The sequence below is a fragment of the Cercospora kikuchii genome, assembly GCF_019650295.1.
Source record: "Cercospora kikuchii DNA, contig_00001, whole genome shotgun sequence".
NCBI classification, from domain to species: domain Eukaryota; kingdom Fungi; phylum Ascomycota; class Dothideomycetes; order Mycosphaerellales; family Mycosphaerellaceae; genus Cercospora; species Cercospora kikuchii.
Window position 1 is genome coordinate 1,423,889 of NW_025408582.1, and position 23,919 is coordinate 1,447,807.

Genomic DNA, 23,919 nt, shown 5'->3' on the forward strand with positions numbered 1-23,919 from the left:
GAAAGATGTACGAGAAAGAAGAAACGCCAACCTACCGTCTGTTCTATCCACTTTAGTTCTGTAATCGATGGCGAGGTCGAGGTCCATCGGTAGCTGCTCCAGGCCGAGGCAAAGCGTTCTACCACGAATTATGGCCGTTCTTTTCAAGCCACGAAATATGACCCAGAGTTCTCGCCCCTGCCATTCGATACCATACTGTACAAAAACCACATACATCCATTCACAATCAAGACTCAATCCCAAAGCTGCACACGAACTATTCATTACTAACAGTACAGAATGATGTGGTCCGGGCACGAGACGCAGACAGCGCTCGATCAATCTTACTGAAGATGCCATTGCAACTGCAATAACTAATGAACTGGACTGCGAATGCTGATTACAGTCCGAGGCTCGAGCAATTCATAACTCATCCAAGCCATGACCCATACATGGGCTTTTAGATCAGACAACCTCTATCTCCTCTCCGCAGCGACAGTCTCCGCGCTCTCCGGCACACGATCCTGCGCAGAAGCCTTATCACCACGTCCAATCACTGCATCATCCTTATCCAGTGCACGCTGGCTGGCATGCTGAGGATCATGAGGATCGACTGTAGCCTGGTTCGCTCGACCTCCTACAGCCTCCACTCCACCGCTGGTATGAGTACCATCACGCAACTCCTTCGAACTCTGGCCCTCAACCGGCTTTCCAAGGCCCTGGTGCACATCTGCGGACGTTGCTCCCACGATGGTCTCTGAAGCTTTCGCTGTCTCGCCCTCGCCTACGCCATCCTTGTAGTAGTTCTGGACTGGTGGAGCTTCGCCCTCTGTTTGTGGCTCGAATGTTTTCTTTGGTGGTGCACTGCCGGCTGGGAGGACTTCTGCTTCGAATTCGGGCACGGCATCGTTGCTGCCTGGAATGATCTTGCCAGGTTGGTGCTGCGGTCAGGTTAGCAATCTCTCAGGACGGAAATCATTCCAATTCAGCACAAGTGAGATTCCTTACCTTGCTGGTGATAGTTGGCTCAGGCTGTGGCACAGACGCGCTGAATTGGCCCTTGTTGCCCTCTGCTCTGTTCTCTGCCATGATTGCTTCTGAAAGTGTTGCTGATGAGGCTGGATAAACGTCTTTAATGCGTGAGATACGATTTCAACGTCGTGAGGAAATGTGAATGGAAGCTGTTCTACACTCGCAGCACGCAAATATGAGACGAAGCTGTTCTTCAACATGCAGGTACAGCGTCATCGTGGCGTCTGCACGGCTCATCATACTGATGGATCATCACACAAAGTAAAGCACGCGACCCAGAGGGAGGTGGGATGGTGGAGATCCCTTGGCGTATTCATTGACATCTATGATCCTGCTGTGATGAACGCAGAGTGATGCAAGAAAAACGATCTGACTTCGAACATTGTCTCAAAGCTCTGGCACGTGTTCCATCAAAGATGCATAAATTTCATGGCTTGATTTCCTGATATCAATGCCGTGTTGTACAGACGGTGATGCTTTGCGCGCTGCCGTTACCGTGTATTGAATTCGGACCCGATCCATCGACTCAGCCAAGACAAAAAGCCATTCTACGGGACGATTTGCATCGTCCTCGCCTTCCAAAGAAGCTGCTGCGATGTGAACAGTCGTGGATGCCGCATATAAGATGACTACAATGTGAATGCTCAGAAAGAAAAATTGCATATGTATATGCTGCGCTAAATTGCTACGACAAGAACAATCTATGTCTGAATTACTCAAAGCATCTTCGCCTTGGTAGCAGCCCTCCTAAGCTCCATCTCCCTCTTGCGGAACTCACTCCTCTTCTCTTCCAATGCCACATTAGCAGCAAACACGTAGTTCGTGAATTGGTACTCGGTCGCCTCGGACATGAGACTCCAAGTTCCATCACCATCTCTCGAATTGACACTATAGCTGCCAGAAGTGCACATCAGAGCACATTGGTCATTCTCGGTCGCTTCGATCTTGCAGTTCACAGCATCGTTGCCGCCACCGCCTTGTGTGGCGACAATGTGAATGCCATCGGTAGGATTGCCAGTCTGCATGCCGTCTGCGTCGTGATTCTTACCAACAACAACGTAGTTCTCAAGACTACCTTCTTGATCATCCAAGTCGGCGACACTGAGGGTTTCGCCGTCGAGCTTGAAGACGGTTGGAGCCCACTCGTCGTCTGCGGAGTTGAAATCGTACTGGACGTGGTAGAAGATCTCATCCGAATCCGCGGGCCATTCGACAAAGTGGCGGGATTCTTCGTCGTAGTTGTCGGCAATGTAGAAGCCTGTTGGGATCGACGCCAGGGTCCGTGTAACAGTTGACTCCGTGGTGTGCATAACAGTTTCTGTGCTAACGATTTTGCGTTGCCTCGTGAGGGTGGTAGTGCGGATTTGGGTCGTAACAGCTGTAGGCGTAACGGTCGTGGTGGAAATAAGCCTGCTAGTGATCGTGACGGTTCGAGTCGATGTGGCTTGAACGACCGCTGTTGTGGTAGTTGGGGTAGGAATTGCACATCGGCAGGCAGAGGATGTCTGAGCCGCATTGGTTGCTCGAACGCAGGTAGGCTTGGGCAAAGTTCCGCTTGCTTGACGTTTGGCCATAGTTCCATTGTTTGCAGCAGGTGCTACCATCGTCTCACCAGTGAAATGATAGTATCTCCATTGACCTGGTTGGAAGGGCTGCCATCTCCCGGGCCGACCCACAACAATATTGCAATTATTTCCACCCAACCAATTGAACCCGGCACATTTTTTCGTCTGTCGGCACTGTGCAGCGCAAGACTCAACAGTGGGCGTATCGACAGGAGGATTATACCGAATGGGGTAATCGTTTGAAATAGTTGCATCGGCGTGACCCCAGCAGGACTTATAAGTTCGACGTACGCCGTCGACATCCACGTAGTGATCCTCTTGCGTGTCTGTGCATTGTGCTGGTAGAGCTGCAACTGGATCGGTTCTCTTGACGAGATGGTGATAATACCAAGGCGCTACGGCGACGTTAAAGGTTTGAAGCCTGCCCACGCCTCCAATGGCGACATTGCATGTACCAGGGTTGTTCGTGGCCCAGTTGAAGCCCGCGCAACGATCCTCATAGCGGCAGTATTTTGCACACTCATCGAAGCTGGAAACACTCACGTTGGCATAACGGTTGATGCCAATCGATGAGTCACCGTGGCCAGGGCAGCGGATATACTCGTATGCTTGGCCATTGGAATCGGTATAAACATTTCGTGATTGCTCCACGCAAGCGGCTGGCTTTGCTTGAGGCTCCCAAAACGTAGGCTCTTCGGGCACAGGCTCCTGAGGCGTTGGTTCTTCGACTGGTGGCTCAACTTCCGGAGCGACAGGTTGTGGTGGGATATAAACAGGGCAGCCCGTAATTGCGCCTGTAACGGGTACAGTCGTAGTGCTGTCGAAAGTTGTCGTGCTTGTGGTGGTCGTCGTGATGATCGAAGTCCTCACAGAGCTGACTGTTCTGGTACTTGTGGGTGCGCTGAACGTCGAAGTAGACGTGTACGTCGTGATCGTACTTTGCACGGTTCTCCAGTTGACATTCGTTCGAGTTTGTGTGAGTCTATTGTATCCCTGGTTCGTGCACCATGCTCTCGCAGATGTGCTTGCTGCTCCTGTACAGCTGGCAAGGTATGTGGCTGTACATGCTGCGTTGGCTTGTCGTTCGAAGAGCTGGCCCAAAGGGTTTGCAGAAGCGGCGCCGATCAACAGGCCCAATTCAAGAAACTGCATGACTGCAAATCTGAGATATTTGATAAGGCTGTGAAAGTTCGAAGCAGGCCGCGACATCAACGTGTTTATATAGCTTACTCTCAAAGATGTTGATACTGTCCGGACCTAGCCATGTGTCAACGCCCTGTCCATTGTTGGACTTCGCAAGCGATGGCTGTGAGTCGAGGCGTTCCACCGCGAGCGCCGGCATAGTGCTAGACACAGCTTCTGGCGTGAGGCGTAGAAGGCGGAGAAGGCGCTTACTTTCCACGAGGACGCTAACCATGGCAGTCTCTTGGCCTGGCCAAACGTCCTTGTGAGCGTTGCTGCTCGAGCATTGGTCCATTGGTGACAATCCTGCAGGTTGACTGCACAAGGCTACTGTAGCGACTTTGTGGGACGACTGACTTCTGCCCTGTCCATTTTAGGATGGTGCTCACCGATCAATGCCATCTGGGCTCGCGCACCACCTCCCACGTGCAGCTTCTTGGCACCGCTAAGTCCAATACCGGGCGTTCGACCGCAGATCAGTAGCGTGCTGGATGGCTTAGAACACGATGTCCACCTCGCGTGCACCGATTGGAGGCTATGTGCTATGTGCATACAGCAATCACGCTGTGCAGTACCTCGAGAGACAGGCCACTGCTGCTGTTCGCGCTTTCGTCAACAGCCTTGCCGCTCGCAGAGCTACCGAGGCATTTGCCTCTGGACTGGGCACAGATTCTTGATCAGCCCGCAGGCTCGCGGGTAGTATCCAAAGCATAAAGTCTGTGTTGCAAAGATTTCCAGGATGCATCTTGCCGCTGGACTCTGGAAGAGTGTGGCGCAAGACTCGCCAAAAAGAGGTCAGTGCAGCTGAAGGTCTGGCTAATGCAGAACTCAACGCTGGACCTGTGGACCGAAGAGGTAAATACGGCAAGCGTGCCAAGATGCTAGCCAGATCTAGACCCACGTGGTTGACGATGCCATGTGGTGGTCTGCAGCGTGCAGAGCCACGCTTGCACGGACATGCAATCACCGGCGCTGACATCTGCTGACCTGTATACCAATGACAAAAGTTCATCGCGAGTGCCAGACTTTTGTCCATCACAAATTGTGGTATGCAAGTTCGCTTAGCAGCATCGTGACGAGAAGTCGGAGGCGATACTTGAGCTTGCGTGTGAGGTGAGGGTGTGAACGACTAGGACATGCTTGAGTGCAATATGAATGCCTCGTCTTGCTGCCTATTCCCAGGTGCCCGAGGTGAGCGAAAGTGGACCTAATCTGTGGGGTGTTGAGCCACCGTTTCAGGAGTTGAATGAGCGCCAGGGCACACCTTTAAAGCCTCACAAACGTCTTGTCATCTAGTTAACGGCCGCAGATATTGTGAACCCACTGTTAGAGCTGCGAATGTGCTCGCGCTTTAGGCAAAAGGTAAATCCCTGCGTGGAGTCACCTGTAGCTGCCTGTGTTCATTTTCGGCAATACCGACTGCTTCGGAATTCGACAACTCCCCGATGTTTGGCTGGCTCTGTAAAAGTCACTACCCGCCAGAATTATTCGCTCCGCTCTTCAATGACACTTCGGTCCATCCGCCATGGTCATACGACTTCGGCAGCTCCGCAGCGCGTGGCTGCGTGGCTTTCTTGTGCGTAGCTCTGTAACTTGTGGCTTCACGGACAGCTTCTAGCTTCACGCTAGTACAAGCCCGTCCTATCGTTGCGAGAACCATGAGCAAAACTCCCTTGCAAGATTTGTTTTCAAATCTATCACGTAACATCGCAAAAGACGTCCAGCAGTCTCGCGAGTCCAGTTGTCCTCCGCGCGCACCGTGACTATCGGATTCAGAAGCCATACGGGTGGAATTGTGTCAGACAGTTCACGTACTGCGTGCTCTCCACGACTGTGTGCAGGAAATTGTGAGGACAATTGCTGAGGAGACAAATTTACGTAGCACAGTCGTATGCAGAAGGCCGGTGTGTTAGGTCCTGCTTGGTCTACTCGCAGCTGTCGACGGCCGCGTACCGTACCGTCAAAATCGACATGTATGAAGCAATGAGCCACGGAGAGAGATGTATGTTCTTCCTTGCTGGTGTTGAGAGACTGTACAACTTCGCAGAAGGTGATCACGCGTATCACAGAGAGATCCTCGCAGGACAATTGTGCGTCTTCTTTGGGCCTGTCAGCAAGTTAGCCGATCGAGCCTGAGACAGAGAGACAACATGGCGCGTTCGCTTCTCGCCTCCCAGGCAGCAGCTGATGGCAGAAGTTGGACCCGGGCCGAGCTTATGAGCAAACATATCACTCTCCTGTCACGGGAAAATAGCGCTTCCCTCCGCCAGCATACGGCGTTGGTACGGACATGAGGTGCGAAGATCGAAACCTCAAGGCGTCGAATACCGATTGTTCGGTGTGCTGCTCAAGCTGCGCGACTGTTGCCACAGCTCCTCAGATGCAAAGGTCTCGCCAACCGTCGAGAAGTGCAGTGTTGTCTGGAGACATCTCATTGGCCACAGCGAGTCCGACTATGGAAGGGCGACAGTGAGCAGCTTTGCTGAAGCAGGTAAAACTGAAGAAGCAAGTGAGGCCCTGCCCTGCCCCCTAGTTCGTTGCCTGAACGGTCGCCTAAGCCGGTGTTGAACCGACGCAGCGCGTCACGCCCCGCGTCGTCCATATAAATACAAACACCCATTCACCTCGAGTGCAACGGTGGTCCGCAAGAACTGCCCAATTCTTGCGCGGCGTGCGCTGAAGAGATCGAGTCCGTGTCCGGTCAGTTTTGCTGACCAAACCAGATCTGCAGAACCATGAACCCCCCATACCGCGCGGCGCCTCCAGTGCGCATCAAGCAAGAAGCCGTGGACGATGACGAGCCCATGGATCGTTCCCCAACACCGCAAGAAGAACTGTTCGTCGCTCAAGCCCCGGCAAGGGAGCGCGCAAAGGACTCGCAAGGCCGCACTTTCTCCACGCAGTGTTTCGGTAAGTGTGGTGGCTAGAAGGCATCTTCTTCGGTATCCTCCACTGACGTCTTTTACAGAGGCGCCTTATCTGCAACGCCCTCACTTCCATCGCCTCAAGTGCGAACATGACATCGTCACTGTCGAGCCCGAAATCTGTGGTTCGAATTGCATGCCCGCGACTCGAGACACAGGATCAGATCTGAAGGCAGCTTTCAAGCCTTTCGAGTGTCCCGATCCGAGTCATTACGTTGGCAAGCAAGTGTTTGCACCGAAGAAAAACCCAAAGACTGGTCGCCAAATCAAGGGCCGGGTCTGTCAACTAGGCCACGTGCGCGGTCGTAGCCAGGAGGCCGATAACCAGTGGGAAAAGCAGAAGTTGGAGTTGGCACAGTTAAAGAGCCGGAGCCTGCATCCCCCTGAGAAATACAAGGCGCTCCTCCGCAAGACCAGTCAATCTCCTGAACGCCGAGAAGATCCTCCAATCAAGAGCTCGCGACGTCGTGCTTCGACAATCGTGACAGCAGATGAGCTCAACGCTAGTATGGACAGCGCTACCAGAACTCTCCTTCTTGCGCAAAATGGAAGACAGACTCGACGTATTCGAGGCGACCGGCTCGAAACGGAGACAGACCGAGTCTTCGACTATGCAGAACGCAAGATTGGTATGATGGGTTTCGAGAACGTCGCGCCGGCTAAGCGCCGATCGCGTCCAGCTAAGAGCAGGAAGAGCAATACGCCCGGCATCTCCACCTCAATGCATCCAACGAGAGCTTGCGATATTTGCGGCGAATGCGGCAAAGCCTTGACCGAGGAGCTGTACCGCTGCCAACAGTGCAAGGAAAACAACTCGGAATTCATCCTGTGCGGTTCATGCAACGCGAGCGCTTACCATCTTCATTTGAGAGATCACCCAAGTCACCTCTTGGTGCTTGAAGATATTCGTGGTGGAGAATGGTCAAATGTCGGAGAAGCCAAGGAACATTTCGCAACGCATTGCACATGCCGCTCGATGGACCTGCAGTACATGCTACAGTGCGACACGTGCAGCAAGTCTTTTCATCCAGGCTGTGTCGGAAAAGGTCTTCAAGTCGAGACGCACTATGATCTGCCCGACCGCGACAAGTTCCTGAAGGCTGACTTTGAGCATTTCCGGCAAGCTCAGGATGAGGTCTTCACATGTAAGAAATGCGATGCCCTTGACCTCTTCGAGAATGGGATTGCGAAGCAGAGAAAGCGGGCCAGACTCCACGCAGACTTCTTGCTGCAGTACCTGCCAAAATTGATGAAACAGAAGGGCGTGATGATGAAGAGAGCAGTGTCGGACGAACAGAGAGCTGTTGTCGATGCTCACTTCGCCGCGATCGAGGAGGAGATGGAAGAGGGCAAGGTCTTGACGGATGGGCACTGGAGAGCACTGCTGGCCAAATCTCAGCAGATCAATTTACCGCCTCCAAACCCGCAGAAGCGCGATGCGATGGAAATGGACGAGCCGATGGAAATGGACGAGCAGACTCCCGACCAGACCAATGGCGGTGATGTGGCCCAGAGTGTCCCAGTTGCAGCAAACGATGGTCCAGCGAAGCGTACCAAGGTCGAACGCCCTGGGCAGCCGTACAGACTTGGAGTGTCCATGACTTTGCGAATGGACAGCCGCCGCAAGGACTGAAGCTAGGTGCTGTGGAGAGAGACGAGTTGTGAGGCTTGCGTTGCGTGATTGACTTTTTAGGAGGCTAGCATTGTGTTCTTGACTTCTTTGGCCGGCCAAGTGAAGGATGAACACCACAGATTGTTGCTGCTTGGAATGGGAGAGCTGTATGGGTTCCACGCTTGTACAGCAGAGCTTGCACCACAGCGTGTTGCTGCTCGAGATGGTGAGCCATATTGGTTCCGTGCGTGTACAGAAAAGGTAGCAGCAGATGAAGGCCCAGGAGGTCATCACGTCTGCTCAAATGAAATCTTTGCTCCAGCTCAGCTTCTCTTCTTCATGGACCGGCCCTTGAGGAACCACACAGATACGACCGACAGCGGGATCCATCGTGCAAAATGCTCTCTGCACCATATCGTAGGCTCTCGCACGTGTGTCTCCGCCAGCCCAGCGCAGCGTGGGAAAGATCCGGCATTCAAGCCTTCGTGCCATCTCGAGGCCGTTCAACAGCCCACGGCTGGCCGGTAGATTGCCCAAAGTCGTCTTCGCATGATGGCATATCCCGTGTAGGATGGTTGCTGCCAACAAGAATATCACGCTGATGAAAGTGCCAGGTAAAGTCACGAAAGAAGTGCAAGGCTTGTGTGATCGAGCCAATGACACGCCGGTTATTCCTGCCTCCACCTCGACGCGTTCCGACGTGTCTCTCCTGCCATTTCCGTCATCGTGCACGGCTCTCTCAGCAACGACAACGCCCACGACTGATCCGCCTTTGCACAGACACCGCAATCGAAGCCGTAAGGACCAGCCAACGCCATGTCGGGCCATACACGAAAGCGACAATACCAACCCTCCAACCAGACGACACTGAACTCTTTCTTTGGCCGGGCAACGAACGCGAGATCACCACTGTCCCCTCCACTCGACGATGCAACACAATCTTCGCTGCTCAGCGTCGGCATGAGAGTTCGCAAGTCGGTGCCAGAAGGATACAAAACACATAAGACGTTGGGGTCGCCAGGGTTTCCATTCCCAAGCTCGGATCCTTCTCAATCACACTCATCTACCGCGCCCTCGCGACCGAGCATCAGCGCTGTAAACTCGAGCTCAAATGAGCTCATGCCATTCTGCGGGCTACATAAGACTGGTGGACTCTCTTCGCAGCCGACATCCTCAGCACCGCCCGCGCTCGACAGGCGGGCAGACGACATCCCAGATCTCGCACGATCACAGAGCACGATAGCATCGAGCCAGAACAGCTTTTGCGGGGCAAGTTCACAGCGCGAAAGCACCAAGAAGCGCAGCTACGAAGACGAAGTAGAGTCTGACATGGACGCATTCTTTGATGAAGAAGACTTTGGTGACGACGCGGCATTTGATGGAGCTACTAGTACACGACCCTTGGCTAGGATGAAAAGTTCCCTACGCAAGTCGCTCGTTGCTGGAGTGCAGATAGTTGACGCCGATGATTTCGAGGAAGCAACATTTCTTGTGCCTATGGATGTTGAGTAGAGGTTGCGGATGGAGGTTCAAAGGACTGAAGACATGGACATGGACTCGTCCACTTGTACAACGCTGTATTGTATTTGCGTGATTTTCTGATTGATGATACCCAATAGCGTTCTTGATAGCAGTTTCTATGCATGCACAATTCTCTAAGGCTTATACAAGGCACCTCAACTGAGTCGCGTGACCGGTCTGCAGCGCCCTGTCTGACGTTTCTGACGTAAGTGTCGAGTGCGGGCAGTTTTTTAGTTCTTCTGCACAAAAGCCGTGTTCGAGCGTGGCGTGGCGGTCTCTCATCCAGGGGTGAGCGAGAGCGCTTGGGCTGGCTGCGTTGCGCGGGGCATCCAAAAGCGCGTTTTCTTCCACGCAATTCCCAGGCCGGCTTGTCTTTTTGCAACGCTTCTGTCGCCAGCACTCACCAGAATCCGCACTCCTTTCGTTATTCCACCGCCGCTCAGTTGTTGGCTGCAGACAGCGCCCAAGTGTGGAGGAGGCAAGATCGGCCAGAGCCCAAACCCTTGCAGATCCACGTCCACACGAATCTTAAACTTCGTTTGCGACCACCGCTCGCTCTTACATGACTGTTTAATAGAGCGCCGAAGCTCGACTTCCACACACACCCGCCCGGCGTATCACTCGCACCCCCAACATGGACGTCAACCAGGTCCTGGCCGGCACTCTCTCGCCCGGTACGTGTTGAGCAGCGCCGATGAGGCATACCCTTGGCACCTTCTGCCTCACCAAACCGACCATAAAGACGGCTAACGGGGATGCAGACGCGAACACTCGATCACAGGCCGAGCAGCAGCTGCAACAGGCTGCCGAGCAGGACTTCGTAAGTACTCTCTCGCACACCCGCACATCCCTTTCTCTTGCCCATAGAATGCCCACTGACCGCCCGCTGCAAATTCACAGTCCCAATACCTCACCACCCTCGCCAGCGGACTCGCCAATGAGCAAGCCGACGCCACTGTGCGCATGGCCGCCGGCCTCGCGCTCAAAAACTCCTTCTCCGCCCGTGATTACACCCGCCTCCGCGAAGTCCAGCAGCGATGGCTCGAGCAAATAGACCCTCAGATCAAGACCCAGGTCAAGCAGCTTGCCCTGCAGACACTCGAATCGAACGATGCCCGAGCAGGACAATCAGCGGCGCAGTTCATTGCCGCCATTGCTGCTATCGATCTGCCCCGAGAGCAATGGCCGGAGCTGATGGCAACACTCGTCAAGAATGTGGGCAACGGATCAGACCGCACAAAACAATCCTCTCTCACCACAATTGGTTTCATCTGCGAAACAGACGATCAGGACTTGAGGGACAGTCTGGCACAACACAGTAACGCTATCTTGACTGCGGTTGTGCAAGGTGCACGGAAAGAGGAGCCAAACGTAGACATCCGAAATGCTGCCATTACAGCCCTCGGCGACTCTCTTGAGTTCGTGCGAACCAACTTCGAAAATGAGGGCGAGCGCAACTATATCATGCAGGTCATCTGCGAAGCCACACAGGCCGAAGACACCCGAATCCAGCAGGGTGCTTACGGATGCCTGAACCGAATCATGGGCTTGTACTACGACAAGATGCGCTTCTATATGGAGAAGGCACTTTTCGGCCTGACGATTCAGGGCATGAAGAATGACGAAGAAGATGTTGCCAAATTGGCTGTGGAATTCTGGTGCACAGTGTGCGAAGAAGAGATCAGCATCGAGGACGACAATGCTCAGGCACAGGCAGAGGGCAGCACCGAGCTGCGAGCATACTTCAACTTCGCGCGTGTTGCGACTCAAGAAGTTGTGCCTGTGCTATTGGAGCTTCTCGCAAAGCAGGATGAGGATGCAGGCGATGACGAATACAATATCTCACGCGCAGCATACCAGTGTGTCCAGCTCTGGGCGCAGGCTGTTGGCAGCCAGGTCGTACCCCAAGTCCTGGCTTTCGTGGAGAAGAACTTGCGAAGCGAAGACTGGCACTATCGGGACGCAGCCGTATCTGCCTTTGGCGCGATGATGGAGGGCCCGGATGAGAAGGTCCTCGATCCTCTCGTCAAGCAAGCTCTTCCCGTTTTGATTCAGATGATGGGCGACGCCCACGTCCAGGTCAGAGATTCTGCCGCTTTCGCACTTGGCAGAATTTGTGAAGCCGTCTCGGACAGCATTGACCCACAGGAACACCTGCAGCCACTTATTACCGCACTTTTCCAAGGTCTGGCCTCGCACCCAAAGATGGCCAGCTCTTGCTGCTGGGCGCTCATGAACTTGGCCGATCGATTCGCTGGCGAGCCCGGTTGTCAGACAAATGCACTTTCCCAGCACTTCCAAGCCAGCGTGCAACACTTGCTCCAGCTGACCGAGAGCACCCCTGACAACATGCTTCGCACCGCGGCATACGAAGTGCTCAATGCGTTCGTCACTAATGCTGCCAATGACTGCGTGCACATGGTTGCTAGCTTATGCGAAGTTGTCTTCCAGCGCCTTGAGAGCACGCTCACTGTGCAAGTGGTCTCTGTGGAGGAGCGACTCACTCTTGATGAGCTCCGCACATCCCTCGCATCCGTCATCATGGCCATTGTTCAGCGCCTCGAGAAGGAGATCGCCCCACAAGCTGATCGCATCATGTTGCTCTCCCTGCAGTTGTTGCAAGCTCTGCCACCCAAGTCCAGTGCGCCCGACACCGTGTTTGCCACTATTGGCGCGCTCGCAAACGCTCTGGAGGGCGACTTCGACAAGTACATGAAAGACTTTCAACCTTTCCTGCTCAAGGCGCTGAACAACCAGGAAGAGCCACAGGTCTGCTCGATTGCAATCGGCCTCGTTACTGACATCGCCCGTGCCCTCGATCAGAAGGTCCAGCCATACTGCAACGACTTCATGAACAGTCTCCTCACCAATCTCCGCAGCACCACGTTGGGGAATCAATTCAAGCCGGCGATCCTGCAGTCGTTTGGTGATATTGCTCAAGCTATCGGTGGCGAATTCGAGCCTTACCTCTCCGTTGTCGCCCAGGTCCTTCAGCAAGCTGCAGGCATCAGCACACAAGAAAATGCATCGAGTTTCGAGATGCTGGACTACATCGTGTCCCTTCGTGAAGGCATTATGGACGCCTGGAGCGGAATCGTCATGGCACTACGAGGATCGAATAAGCAGCAATTGCTCCAACCCTACATTGAGTCGATCTTCCAGCTTCTACACAGCGTATACCTCGACCCGAACCGGACTGAGGCACTCTTGAGATCTAGCATGGGTGTCATTGGGTATGTTCACAAACCTCGATTTATATTGTATATTTACTGACTGTCATTCTCAGCGACATCTCCGAGGCTTTCCCCGGAGGCGAAATCAGCCAGTTCTTCCGACACGAGTGGCTCACGTCCATGGCCCGTGAGACTCGTGCCAACAAAGACTTCTCCCAACGTACGCAAGATACTGCTCGCTGGGCCCGAGAGCAAATCAAGCAGCAATCAGGTAAGCAGATCTCGGGACTGGTGCCAATTTGTCATCGACAGCACTTTCTTCACGTTGCTGTCAAGGATTTCGGCTAATAACCCAAAAGCTGCAGCCGCTCGCAACGTGACCATGTCCTAGCCGGGCATAGCACTAAGCACCGGAAATCCTGACGAGCCTGGTTTCGATGGCCTTCCTTTAGGGCAATGGTAGCTGGCGAGAATGGCGAGATACGAGAATCGCTTAAATCTCGGCCCTCATCGTCGCGCGCACCCTGCCTCTTTGTCCATGGAGAACTTCGCGCATTCGGCCACTTCATCACCACCTCTTGATGGTATTGGAGTGAAAGGGACTGGCTACCATGTCGAATGGACAGCAGACTACCAACAAGATCCGCCACTCACCTGGTATCTATCCCGCGGCAAAACCATTGCGGAGGATCCTCAACGAGTTCCCCCCTCCCGCTAATACCTCGCATCTACCCGAAGCACGAGATCACGACGCACGCACGTATGAGACGCCCGCATCGATACCCACCACGCCGCCACCCCCTTTGTCTGCCACCACACGTATAGAGATGCATAGCGCAGAGGATTGGCCCCGCCGAGAAGGAGAAGAGACTGAAGCAGACTGATAGAGTCAATTACAGCATTGACAGGCATGGCGCCATTGAGTTAGCTTTGGTCATGCACAACAAAAATACCCTATTATCCTGCTGGTCAACCCAACCCAGTTCTCCATCTCTGTCTTCTTTGTGATGCTGCTAACTGCTTAGTGAACAACGGCTTTGTGCACACGTCTCTTCCTTTCAATACTCGTGACCAGAATGGGCGATTCACCGTTACGGGAATTTCTTACGTGTTGGATGAGCATTCACAATACCATGGTGCTCTCTCGAGGTATTCACTCGAGCCGTTCACTCGCTCCTATGGCGCCGAAGACTTTTAAGCAGGCCATCTTGCACTGCACTCCTCTCCTTTCCTCTCCATCACAACCCACAAATCCGCTTCCCTATCCTCGAAGCAACACAGACAAACCAACACAACTTTCACAACTGATACCACAGCACGACCACCCATCATGGTCGAAATTACAGAGATCACAATCGACATCGACGCGATTTTCACCCCTCACTCGGCCAATGGGATCAATACCCCAGTCCTCGGACCTGCCCACCGCGGCAAGAAGAAGGAGATCTCTTTTGAAGAGCATCTCGATTTCCTTCTACTCACCAGCAAGCTGACTGTTCGCGAAGTATCAAACATGACTTCTCCACGTGTGGCCGAGGCTAGGATTTCGAAGCTTGTTCAGACGGCTATTACCATTGTCGCTGATGAGCACAAGCTGCCGAGACAGGAAATCAAGTATGCCTACGATGTCACGCAGCAGGATAACGGGGTGTTCTTGAGGCGTGCAGCGGAGACTTCGATGAACGGGATCTACAGAGATGCTACTGCTCCTGCTACAGCCTGTGCTGCAGACGCTGAAGGTGGTGATGACGAGGGGGTCGATGGCGAGGCCTCTGAGTAGGTCGAGGCAAGGAGAAGTTGCATCGTCAAGACAGGCGGAAGGTAGGTCTGCGCTGGTTCTCGTTGACTCTGTTTGATCGCTGGACGATCTTCGAAGGGCTTGAGACGCCTGATGGCTTGGTGTAGCACCGTACGAGGAGACTGCCAAGCTAGAGAGTCGCGGTTGCATGGCTGAAGAACGTTGAAGGAAACTCCGCACTGGTACTCGTTGGCTCTGTTTCGCTGGACGGTCTTCGAAAGGGCTTAAGACGCCTAGGCTTGGTGTAGCACCGTACGAGGAGACTGCCAAGCTAGAGACTCGCGATCAGACACAGGCCTGCTTGTATGGCAGTATCACACACTCGTTTTAGGTTTGCCGGTACATGTTCAGATAGCTGTATGAATTAAAGGAACGGTCACGAGAAAAGCTGTTCGAAATTCCATGTTCTCGTTAATACTCGATCCGTCATGTTGTGTATCTTAATGCTACATGCTATAGCTGCATCGTTGCGGCAAGCAAAGAAACAAAGTGCCAGTGTAATGTTCAAAATAGCTGAAGCCGTCTTACGGCTTTCCAATCCATTCCTCACACTCTTCGACACTTATTCTTTCTTCCCATGCTCTTCGTGAAAGTCCCGCAAGAATACTTGCAACCTCCTCTACACTTCTAAGCTCAACAATCTCGAAGTCATCGGAATGAGCCGCGAGCTCAGAAGCCACAGCATCAACACTTCCACTCGAAACCTCTCCGGAAGACCCCCTACGCTGCCTCCTCTCCCTCTTCCTCCTCAAAGCAAGCAGATCCTTCCTTTTATCCACCCCAAAATGTCTCTGCGCCGCCTCGAACTCTCGGCTAACGACCTCACGCTCCACACCATATACTTCGGAAACGAAATCTATAGCACGCGTGAGCCGTGTGCTGACGTGTCGTGTGTCGATGGCGATGACAGGTCGAGCAGTAGCTACGAGGTCTGCCAGTTCTTCGATTGCATAGCGAGCTCCTAAACGGAGGGCATCTTCGTGATTTTCGAGTGTGATCCTTGTGCGGGTTCTGACTTTGCCCCATAGGGGGTTTAGGACTCCTAAGGTGGGGTCTTGGGTGAAGAATTTGGGGGCTGGGAAGTTGGTTAGTAGGATTTCGGGTTGTATACAGATTCGTGCTTACGGAGTTCTTGAGGGGTGGTGGCTGGCATTCCTTTGAAAAGTGAAAGTGGTCTTGGGACGGCTTTAAATTGACTGTGAGGCGATAGGAGAGCGATTTGAAGTGGATTCTCACTCAGACGGCCGGCAAAATACGTCGATGAGGGAAGCTGTTGCTCGAGAAAACTGTTCGTAGTGCCCGATGCTGAAAGTCTCGTCTGACCCGTGGAAATCTTTTGTTTGCTTATGTGTGTAACTCTTTGTGGGCTGCGTCCTTCTGTAGATCTCTTGCATTGTGCTTGAGTGCGAGAAAAATATTTGGCAACGAACAGAGACGCTTCTGGACCCAGGAACTGCGGTCTCGGAGATGAGAGAAGGCTGCTGGAAACGTACAGTGTGTGAACAACAGCCATCACTGCAGAGGCCTTCACAATGCATTGATAGGCTTGTTGTCAAATGGCAAGTCAAAGGCCAAGTTCGCTGAAGCTTGGACCGCAACGTGAAGGTAGATATGAGCCAACATCGACAACACTGTACAGCGATTTGGTGAGAAGAGACGATTGCGCTCTGGCACATGGCGTTAGCCTCGTTCTAGCATTTGTCCTGTGTTCCAATTGACCAGAAAATCTTATACCAAACGAGGTGTCACTCTCGATTCTACTTTTCTGTACAGCTGTACATCTGCAGCAAGGCACTCAAACATGAGCCCAGCCAAATTCATAGATGACCTGCATCTCATCTATCGCGCAAAAGTCTCCGCTCTCGAAGTGCGTTTCTGACTGTGCTTTCCACTCTGCGATTCTCTGCTGTATCGTCGAAGTGCGATGCCTGATAAATGAGGTCCAACGCAGCAGTCGATTCATCCAGATGCCATGAACAGCTCGGAACGTTGAGACCCAGTTCGCCTTGTGTACCACTCCGTAGGCTTCTGGCTGATAGCCAACGCGCACATTTGGGTTGAGGTACACGCCTTTCCATGTCGAGAATGGGCTGTCGGCGTGGATCAGACAGCATTCTGAAGCTTCGAGATGTGAGTCTGCGAGACTGTCGGGCAGAGCGCGGAAGTTTAGTGACCGATAACCACCGTAGAAGGCTTCGGCCGGCATAGCAACCATGCCGTTCCAGCAGCTCTTCACTCTCACTGGTTTGCTGTTCTTTAGAGCTTTTCGACTCTTCCTGTTGCCGAAGAAAGGCCATGTTTGCATCAGTGGCTCCTTGCCGTCGATGTCCCGCAACGCAAATGTGTCGTACAAGCTGGGAGGTTTCGAAAAGTCCAATGAGCATGCAGCACCATATTCTCCCTCGTTCGTGTGTAGCAAAGTCTGAATGTCATGATTGTCGAATACGACATCATTCAAGAACAGGACCTTGTCGAACTCCAACCCCTTATCGTGCAGCTCGAAAAGCGGATCCAGTGCCAGATTCCTCGCTTTCGCAAGGTAAGGTATCCTTCTCAACTCCATCTTACCCGAAGGCGTGTAATCAAAGCCCGGTATCCCTGTCGTAGGTCCTGTCTCTGGTGTCTGAATGAACCCCTCCTTCTTCACGCCTACAGGAGGCCTCTTCTCCATTTCCTCCAGATGCGTCGTATTCTCCAGCACAATTCTTCGACTGATGCCAGCTGTTTCTAGTTGAGCGTCGAGCTCTCGCAAGGCGCCTTTACTGTCGTCCAAACTCCCACTCTCGTAGATACTGAGAAAGACGTTCTCGCGGCCGATAGCCTTCGTCAGCTCTATGACCTGTGGGATCCAGTTGTATCGTAGCATATTCTCTGACGTCCAGTGGATCGAGGTTATAAAGATCTTCTCTCCGCCGAGCGCCGGCGACTTGGTGGCAGCCTCGCGACTGATGGCATTTTTGGCAAGTAGGACCTCGATCACCGTCCAGGCGAGCAGGAAGATGGCAGCATACTTGGTCCATCGCTTAGGCGCCGAGTTGTAGGCATCTCGACGTTTGCGGGTGGTGCCCGCTTTCGTGGGTTGGAAGCGTCCAAGGAGGCCAGAGTCCTTCCGCCGACGGGGTTGCATGCTATGTGGTGCATATGAGAAGGTGCGATCTTCTCGTGTGGATTCAGCTATGCCATCGAGACTTGGTCTCCACTCGCGTCCCATATAAGGCACCAGTGGGAAGCGAGGCGACGGAAGGGTGAATGCATTTGTTGTCAAAGCAGTTGAGCACACGTACGAGACGTGAGGTTTTGGGATTCAGCGAGCCAAGATTTCAAGCTCCATGAACTCTAATGGCGATTGCTTCTGTGATAAGCATGGCTGCCATTGATCGCGAGTCAAGCCATAAAAGAAAGTGAGCGGAATCAGAATAGAGCATTTTGTTCAAATTGTGCATTCGCATTCGTATCTTCAGTCCACTGCTCAGTCGTGGCAAACACATCATGCTGCATCGTCCCCTACTGAGCAACTCGCTGCCATGGACGTGTCTTGCTACTTCCAGCACAATGCCCATTGCCTTGAGACTCGCCGAGACTTGCCTGCTATCTTGCAGTGAAGACATGCAGTCTCTTCATGCCAGCCCAACGCAGGTTGTATCCGAGTATAGCGTGTTTTCCGTCCGCTTCCACCAACTCTTACAGCCCGTTCATCCTGCCCTTCTACTGCGCCTTCTTCTCACTCGCCGCCTTCATGACCTTCCCCCTCTGCCTCATCATATGCGTATAAAGCACATACGCTCCGGGCACATACACAAACAGAATCGCCTTCAACACCCACTCCCAGCTAGCATTCCACCTCTTCGCCGGCTCCACCGCGCGATAAACCAACCAACACTCGCTCGAAATCCCCAGAGGATACAACACAAAGAAAGTGTTATACCTCAACCACGTCAAGATTCCGGGAACTCTCCCATAAGTCAAATTGATCGCGAAGTATGAGTATCGAATGATCTCCGTTACGCTCCAGGCGATGAGCATGGTGGAGTACGCGGGCGAGTACGCGGTATGAACGGGGAAATTGTGCGCGATGCCCCAGACGAGGAGGAAGCGAGAGGCAACTTGCATGAGAGTTGTGAAGAGAGGTGCGCGGACGAGGCCTATATGAAAAGAAACAGAAATGGAAGTACTTAGCCTGTGTGTCTTCTTTGCAATAGAGTGTTTGTGGTTGTGGTGATATACCGACTGCGGCGTGCAAGACTTCAAGTCCTGCGAGCGTTTGTGTCCATTTTGTGAAGTCTGCGGTACCGGTGAAGACGTATTGCCAGCCTTTCGTGGATGAGATTGCGAGGACGCGGCCGAGTACGACGGACCAGAGGAGTGCGGAGATGAAGTTGTACAGGATGAGGTAAATGTTCTTCGGGCCAAAGGATGGTTGCTTGCGAGCCTCTTTCGAGACCGCAGGGACAGGCTGCCGCGAGTCTTTCGGACGATTCATGTTGTGGACAGTATCGTGGTGAGTTGTGAGCTGTTCCCAACAGGTGGACAAAAAGTCCATGGGTAGCTTCCAACTGTTTGGACCCTGCACCGCACCTGCCAAGCTCACTTCCACCGAGGCACCGACCTGCTACAGCATGTGCTGTGCCATGTGAGCAGAAAAGGTGCAGAACGCAAAATGCGTACTCAATCATATATTCTCACATTCATACAGCTCTAGCGTATCCTGCATCTCCTCAATGAGGCCATGATGAACAGATGACGCTGAAGTGAACGCCATGCTCCCAATGCTTAAGGTCCCCCTGGCTCCATCATGCATAACCCATCGCTGAGCCGGGTCGCTGAGCCGAGTCCTGCTTGATAATGTCCCGAATGTACTCCCAATCGCTGCAAAATTTGCAACTAGCTGCCCAAGAACACGTGAAGCATGGCTTTCGCGCCAGCTTTCTCGTTGCACCCGTGGACCACGCATTCCCTGAATGGTAATGGCATGCGGTGCGCTGGGGCCTTTCCTTTTCCTCTTGAAGTCTTCGTGCGATACTGAGCGCAAGTTCCGCAATATGCCTGTACATGGTCAGTAGGGTAAATCCGATAATCCTCTGACTTCCAACTTACATGGCCACATTTCTTAATGATCCACACCTCCTGCTTTTTCTCGTCCTCGCTGACGGCAAGCTCATCACCGCAGTTGGGACATACCAGAACATCTTCCTCGGCTGGACTTCGTGTGAAGCCTTTGGAAGCGGCGGCGGGTGGCTCGTACTTGTCTGCGGTAGTCTGATTTCCTCCTGGAATGCCCATGTCAAAAGCAGGCAGGTCGAACTCGAGGCCGATAGCAAGGGGTCCGGCTGCAGGCATGTGAGGTATAGGGTCATGAGTGTCTCTGGCAAACGCGCCTAATGCGTGCTGCAAATTATGAAGGTGGTGGAACAGCCGTCCGCCGCCAGTCATGGCCCTGATATCGTTGAGTCGATCGGTCATGGAGCGCGTGCCGGCACCAGCTGTCGCTGTCGGCCGGTCTGCATTTACGCCCGCCCTTGTCTCGAGGAATACCACATCGTCGTCGTCGCCAGTGAGATCAATAGGCTCAGCGAAGCCGTTCGGATATGGTGTCACACTGCGATGGCCGCGGGCAGAGTCACCATTGAGGCGGATTCGTGCGTTCGATCTCGAGTGTCTGGGATTGATGTCGTCCATGTCTGCCTCGAAGGGTGGTGCACGCTGTGGACGGCGAAGTCCAGCGAAGCGCGGATGTGGGTTGGTTGTGCTAGGTGCCCGCGGCGGAAACAAAGTCAAGTAGTTCGGCCGTTGTGTTTGTGAGGCAGCAGCATGTGAGCTGTGCCGCGGACGTTCCTCAGCTTCTGATTCACTTTCGAGATCAATTATGTTTCTCCCGAAGCGTGGGCCACGTTGAGCACGTGAAGCCCCGCCTGACGGTTCACCAAAGATTGATTCCGAGCGCCCTGTCGTCTCTTGCATATCATCCTCCGCTGTCAGATCGATCACTCCGGTGTCATTTGAACGCCCTCCGTTGCCGTTGCTGCCACCAACATTGCTCGACGTCATGGGCCTGCGAAAGTCCAGTCCGTCACCAGGATAGCGGGGCGGTAGGCGTGGCAAGGCCAGTCGATTTGACAAGCGTGGTCGCTGTGCGGCATGCTCGTTGTTGTAATGGTCGTCCTGCGTCACGAAAAGCGAGTCGGGGGAAGAGCTTCTATGGCTCGACGCCATTGTGTTGTAGTTCCGCTGCGCGATCATGTCAGGCTCTGACAAGTGAAGCGGCGTTCAGATCTCATGAGTGAGAAATGTAGTGCATACCTTCGTGCTCTCACGGCGAAGCAGCGGGTAACCTCCAGAGCCACTGCCCGAATCTCCGCCGTCCATGCTGTCGTCACTGCTCGAAGCCACCGCTCGGCTGATCGGTTCGGTCTACGCAAAATCGAGTGTGTTGCTGCACGGCAGCTCGTCGCAATGTCGGTGTCGGTGGAACGCGAATGCGCGAATGCGGCGGTCGTGTGGTGTGTTGGTGTCGAGAGCGCGGCGCCAAACCAAGGGTGGAGTGGTGGTGGCTTGCGCGGGTGGAACAAAGCCTTACAGCCTGCTGAACAAGCGGGCACCTCTGCTTCGGCAGTCGCTGCAACGATAGATACGGGTAGAAGTTGGGATCGAGAATTGCGTGGAGGCGAGATTAACGCGTTCGTGTATGGACAGGAGAGTGTGCAAGCATATGTTGGACTGTGAACGGTGAAGTGGCAAGGGTTCCGAATTGAGCTGCTATATCCGAGAATTGTATGCTACACACGCGCTGCTATCCAGCTCCATCCATCTTACTTCCAACTGCTCCTCGTGAGCTCAGCAGCCGCGTTAAAACTGGGAGAGCAGAGGCATAGCCAGCCTGTCTATGGTTGCATCGGCCTTTCATGCTCCCAAAACGACCAAGGCACTGTCTGTCAACGCCACAAGGCTCTGTGCTTTGGAACCCCACTTCACGTCCAGCGCATGGAGAGCCTTGGTCAGGGGCGTGCTCCATGTCTTGCTGCTCTTCGTATATTGTGAGACGACCACTCCGCCAGGTCCACTTGCAGCCAAGAATTGTCCAGTGTAATCCCAAGCGAGGCCAGTGACCGCTAGACCTGCGTCGATGGTGCGCAGTGCTTTGAGTTTCCGCAAATCCCAGACTGTCACTGTGGTTTGACTAGAATTGGCAGATGCGAGCCAGGTTCCATTTTCGGAGAAAGTGATCGCTGATACAGGGCTGGCTCCTGAAGGTGACGGGAAAGTGTGCGCCAGCTGCGAGCTCTTCACATCGTACAATCGGAGAGATCCGTCGGCGCCTCCTGCGGCAAGCAGGTGACCATCAGGATGGAATGCAATGCTCGTGAGTTCTGTAGCATGTTAGTTGCGGTGAACGAGAATGCATAGACGTCGGGAACGCTGGATTGTGACCTACCAATATCACCATAGACTTGCGTCAGGACTTGCATTGTGCTCAGATCGTATACGATATAGCTCTTGTCGTAGCCAGCAGACACCAGAAGATCGCCGCTTGGATGACTAGCAAGTGCGTTGGCAGCTCCGGCATGTTGCTGGAATTTGCCCAATACGGCACCATCCTGAGCCACTACGACCGTTCCGTTCGCAGTCGACACAGCCTGCTTATCGTTCGCCCAAGCACCACTCAGAATAGCGCCAGCGCCGAGATTGCTTCTCGTTGTGAAAGAGCCTGCTCCCAGGTCGAAGATGCCCATGGTTCCATCCGAGTCGCCAGTCAAGAAGAAGTCACCAGAGGAGTCGGCCGCCAGGTGCTTCGCCCCAGTGAATTGGGTCTCTGCAGAAGCCTTGACATCGTAGGTCTGAATGTGATCGCCGGTAGCCCAATCTTGTGGCACAGCACGCTGCTTGCGTGTGCTCGAAAGACGCTCTTGTGTTTCGGTCACCTTGGCTGCAGCATTTCCAGACAGTGGCTGGTTGTCGACCTGCATCGCATCTCCGTTCGTGCCGTTCGCGCCGTTCGCACTGCCACTGACTGACACCCTCGACAAGGCATCCCGCGCCTCGTCGCGCTCTTTCTGCAAGCGGGCTATCACTCGTTGGGCGGCATCATTGTAATAGAGCGCTGTGCTCAACTCCTGTCTCGTCTCCGCAAGCTGTTGCTTCAATTGGTACGCCTCAAGGATAATCGCATCCCATTCGTTCTGGAAAGTCGAGAGGAGTGCCGGGATCGAAGTCAGGAATGGAGGTCGAGGCTTGACGGTGCGCGATTGTTTGAGGTCCACGAGGTCGTCGACGGAGAGCTCTTCGCCATTGACGGGATCGGTGCCATGCTCGGAGATGTAAGCCTGGATCAAGCGCTTTTCGAAGACATTGCCTACACCTACTGTAAGCCTTTTGTGATTTGGGGTTCGTGCATGGGATCCGACTGACCACTCTTGCGACTGGCCACTGGCTCTTGCGGCGCCTCGCCCGAGACTATGCGATGGCGTTAGCAGACTCCTAGATGGTGAAGCTCGCATTGTACTCACTTGCGCACAGCATGACGAGGCTCAGGAAGTTTTGTGCCGGAATGGAGCTCTCGTCGCGCGCGTGTCGCGATCGAGGGAAATCTCAACTGGGACGCAGCCACCGGCATTACCTTTCGCCGACACGTAGACACCTGAGGCAGTTCTGCAGCGGTCTGGACGATTGAGACTGGCCAACACCTCAATTCTCAACGAGCCATGGCAACCGGGCCTTTTGGTCATGACCCCCCACAACGACGTTATGGCTATCTCACCGGCCTGCGTCTAGTCTGGCCCAGCGCCCTGACCGAAGCAACACCGCTCGTGCGGCCATCGATCACATCTCCGGCGTCGTGCAGCAGCTCTGCGCACTCTCCAGCTCTGCGTGAAGACAGCGAGATAGCGGACGGTGAAGCATGCGACCAAACAAACAATGCCACGCGCCGGGGCCGCATTCACGGCTGGCAGTTTGCACTTCGGAAATGATCGGATTGGCGGAGGTGCCCACGGAAGGCGCAGGGATGTGACTACCCCTCGACCCCACCAAGCAGCCTTGGATTGACGTCGTGCTGAAGGCAGTGACAAAGTCTTCGCGCCAGCCCTCGACTGTTTGTCTTATATTTCCCAGCTCACACCAAGCTTCTCTCATACATCTA

The 23,919-nt window shown here is 53.8% G+C and overlaps 11 protein-coding genes across 11 annotated transcripts; 4 read left to right on the forward strand and 7 right to left on the reverse strand.

The window, feature by feature from the left end:
- Positions 1 to 455: 455 nt before the first annotated feature.
- On the reverse strand, positions 456 to 1,068 carry CKM354_000048900 (uncharacterized protein; the record flags this gene model as incomplete). Its single annotated transcript, XM_044795578.1, has 2 exons — positions 456 to 920; positions 988 to 1,068. 2 exons carry the CDS (start codon positions 1,066 to 1,068, stop codon positions 456 to 458), a joined length of 546 nt encoding a protein of 181 aa, XP_044651513.1.
- Positions 1,069 to 1,727: 659 nt separating this feature from the next.
- Positions 1,728 to 3,918, reverse strand: CKM354_000049000 (uncharacterized protein; the record flags this gene model as incomplete). Its single annotated transcript, XM_044795579.1, has 2 exons — positions 1,728 to 3,730; positions 3,807 to 3,918. The coding sequence occupies 2 exons, from the start codon at positions 3,916 to 3,918 to the stop codon at positions 1,728 to 1,730; spliced, it is 2,115 nt and encodes a 704-aa protein (XP_044651514.1).
- A 2,575-nt stretch (positions 3,919 to 6,493) lies between these two features.
- On the forward strand, positions 6,494 to 8,315 carry CKM354_000049100 (uncharacterized protein; the record flags this gene model as incomplete). Its single annotated transcript, XM_044795580.1, has 2 exons — positions 6,494 to 6,668; positions 6,727 to 8,315. 2 exons carry the CDS (start codon positions 6,494 to 6,496, stop codon positions 8,313 to 8,315), a joined length of 1,764 nt encoding a protein of 587 aa, XP_044651515.1.
- Positions 8,316 to 9,110: 795 nt separating this feature from the next.
- Positions 9,111 to 9,806, forward strand: CKM354_000049200 (uncharacterized protein; the record flags this gene model as incomplete). The annotated part of the gene is made up of 1 exon (XM_044795581.1): positions 9,111 to 9,806. The coding sequence occupies one exon, from the start codon at positions 9,111 to 9,113 to the stop codon at positions 9,804 to 9,806; it is 696 nt and encodes a 231-aa protein (XP_044651516.1).
- A 643-nt stretch (positions 9,807 to 10,449) lies between these two features.
- Positions 10,450 to 13,379, forward strand: CKM354_000049300 (karyopherin beta; the record flags this gene model as incomplete). Its single annotated transcript, XM_044795582.1, has 5 exons — positions 10,450 to 10,489; positions 10,577 to 10,635; positions 10,716 to 13,048; positions 13,102 to 13,259; positions 13,348 to 13,379. The coding sequence occupies 5 exons, from the start codon at positions 10,450 to 10,452 to the stop codon at positions 13,377 to 13,379; spliced, it is 2,622 nt and encodes an 873-aa protein (XP_044651517.1).
- Positions 13,380 to 14,318: 939 nt separating this feature from the next.
- CKM354_000049400 (uncharacterized protein) lies at positions 14,319 to 14,768 on the forward strand (the record flags this gene model as incomplete). Its single annotated transcript, XM_044795583.1, has 1 exon — positions 14,319 to 14,768. The coding sequence occupies one exon, from the start codon at positions 14,319 to 14,321 to the stop codon at positions 14,766 to 14,768; it is 450 nt and encodes a 149-aa protein (XP_044651518.1).
- A 542-nt stretch (positions 14,769 to 15,310) lies between these two features.
- On the reverse strand, positions 15,311 to 15,939 carry CKM354_000049500 (uncharacterized protein; the record flags this gene model as incomplete). The annotated part of the gene is made up of 2 exons (XM_044795584.1): positions 15,311 to 15,861; positions 15,912 to 15,939. 2 exons carry the CDS (start codon positions 15,937 to 15,939, stop codon positions 15,311 to 15,313), a joined length of 579 nt encoding a protein of 192 aa, XP_044651519.1.
- Positions 15,940 to 16,581: 642 nt separating this feature from the next.
- CKM354_000049600 (uncharacterized protein) lies at positions 16,582 to 17,997 on the reverse strand (the record flags this gene model as incomplete). Its single annotated transcript, XM_044795585.1, has 1 exon — positions 16,582 to 17,997. One exon carries the CDS (start codon positions 17,995 to 17,997, stop codon positions 16,582 to 16,584), a length of 1,416 nt encoding a protein of 471 aa, XP_044651520.1.
- A 494-nt stretch (positions 17,998 to 18,491) lies between these two features.
- On the reverse strand, positions 18,492 to 19,266 carry CKM354_000049700 (uncharacterized protein; the record flags this gene model as incomplete). Its single annotated transcript, XM_044795586.1, has 2 exons — positions 18,492 to 18,928; positions 19,011 to 19,266. The coding sequence occupies 2 exons, from the start codon at positions 19,264 to 19,266 to the stop codon at positions 18,492 to 18,494; spliced, it is 693 nt and encodes a 230-aa protein (XP_044651521.1).
- A 401-nt stretch (positions 19,267 to 19,667) lies between these two features.
- CKM354_000049800 (uncharacterized protein) lies at positions 19,668 to 21,149 on the reverse strand (the record flags this gene model as incomplete). The annotated part of the gene is made up of 3 exons (XM_044795587.1): positions 19,668 to 19,829; positions 19,881 to 21,011; positions 21,084 to 21,149. 3 exons carry the CDS (start codon positions 21,147 to 21,149, stop codon positions 19,668 to 19,670), a joined length of 1,359 nt encoding a protein of 452 aa, XP_044651522.1.
- Positions 21,150 to 21,683: 534 nt separating this feature from the next.
- Positions 21,684 to 23,300, reverse strand: CKM354_000049900 (E3 ubiquitin-protein ligase PRP19; the record flags this gene model as incomplete). The annotated part of the gene is made up of 4 exons (XM_044795588.1): positions 21,684 to 22,150; positions 22,216 to 23,133; positions 23,190 to 23,234; positions 23,288 to 23,300. The coding sequence occupies 4 exons, from the start codon at positions 23,298 to 23,300 to the stop codon at positions 21,684 to 21,686; spliced, it is 1,443 nt and encodes a 480-aa protein (XP_044651523.1).
- Between the last annotated feature and the right edge of the window lie 619 nt (positions 23,301 to 23,919).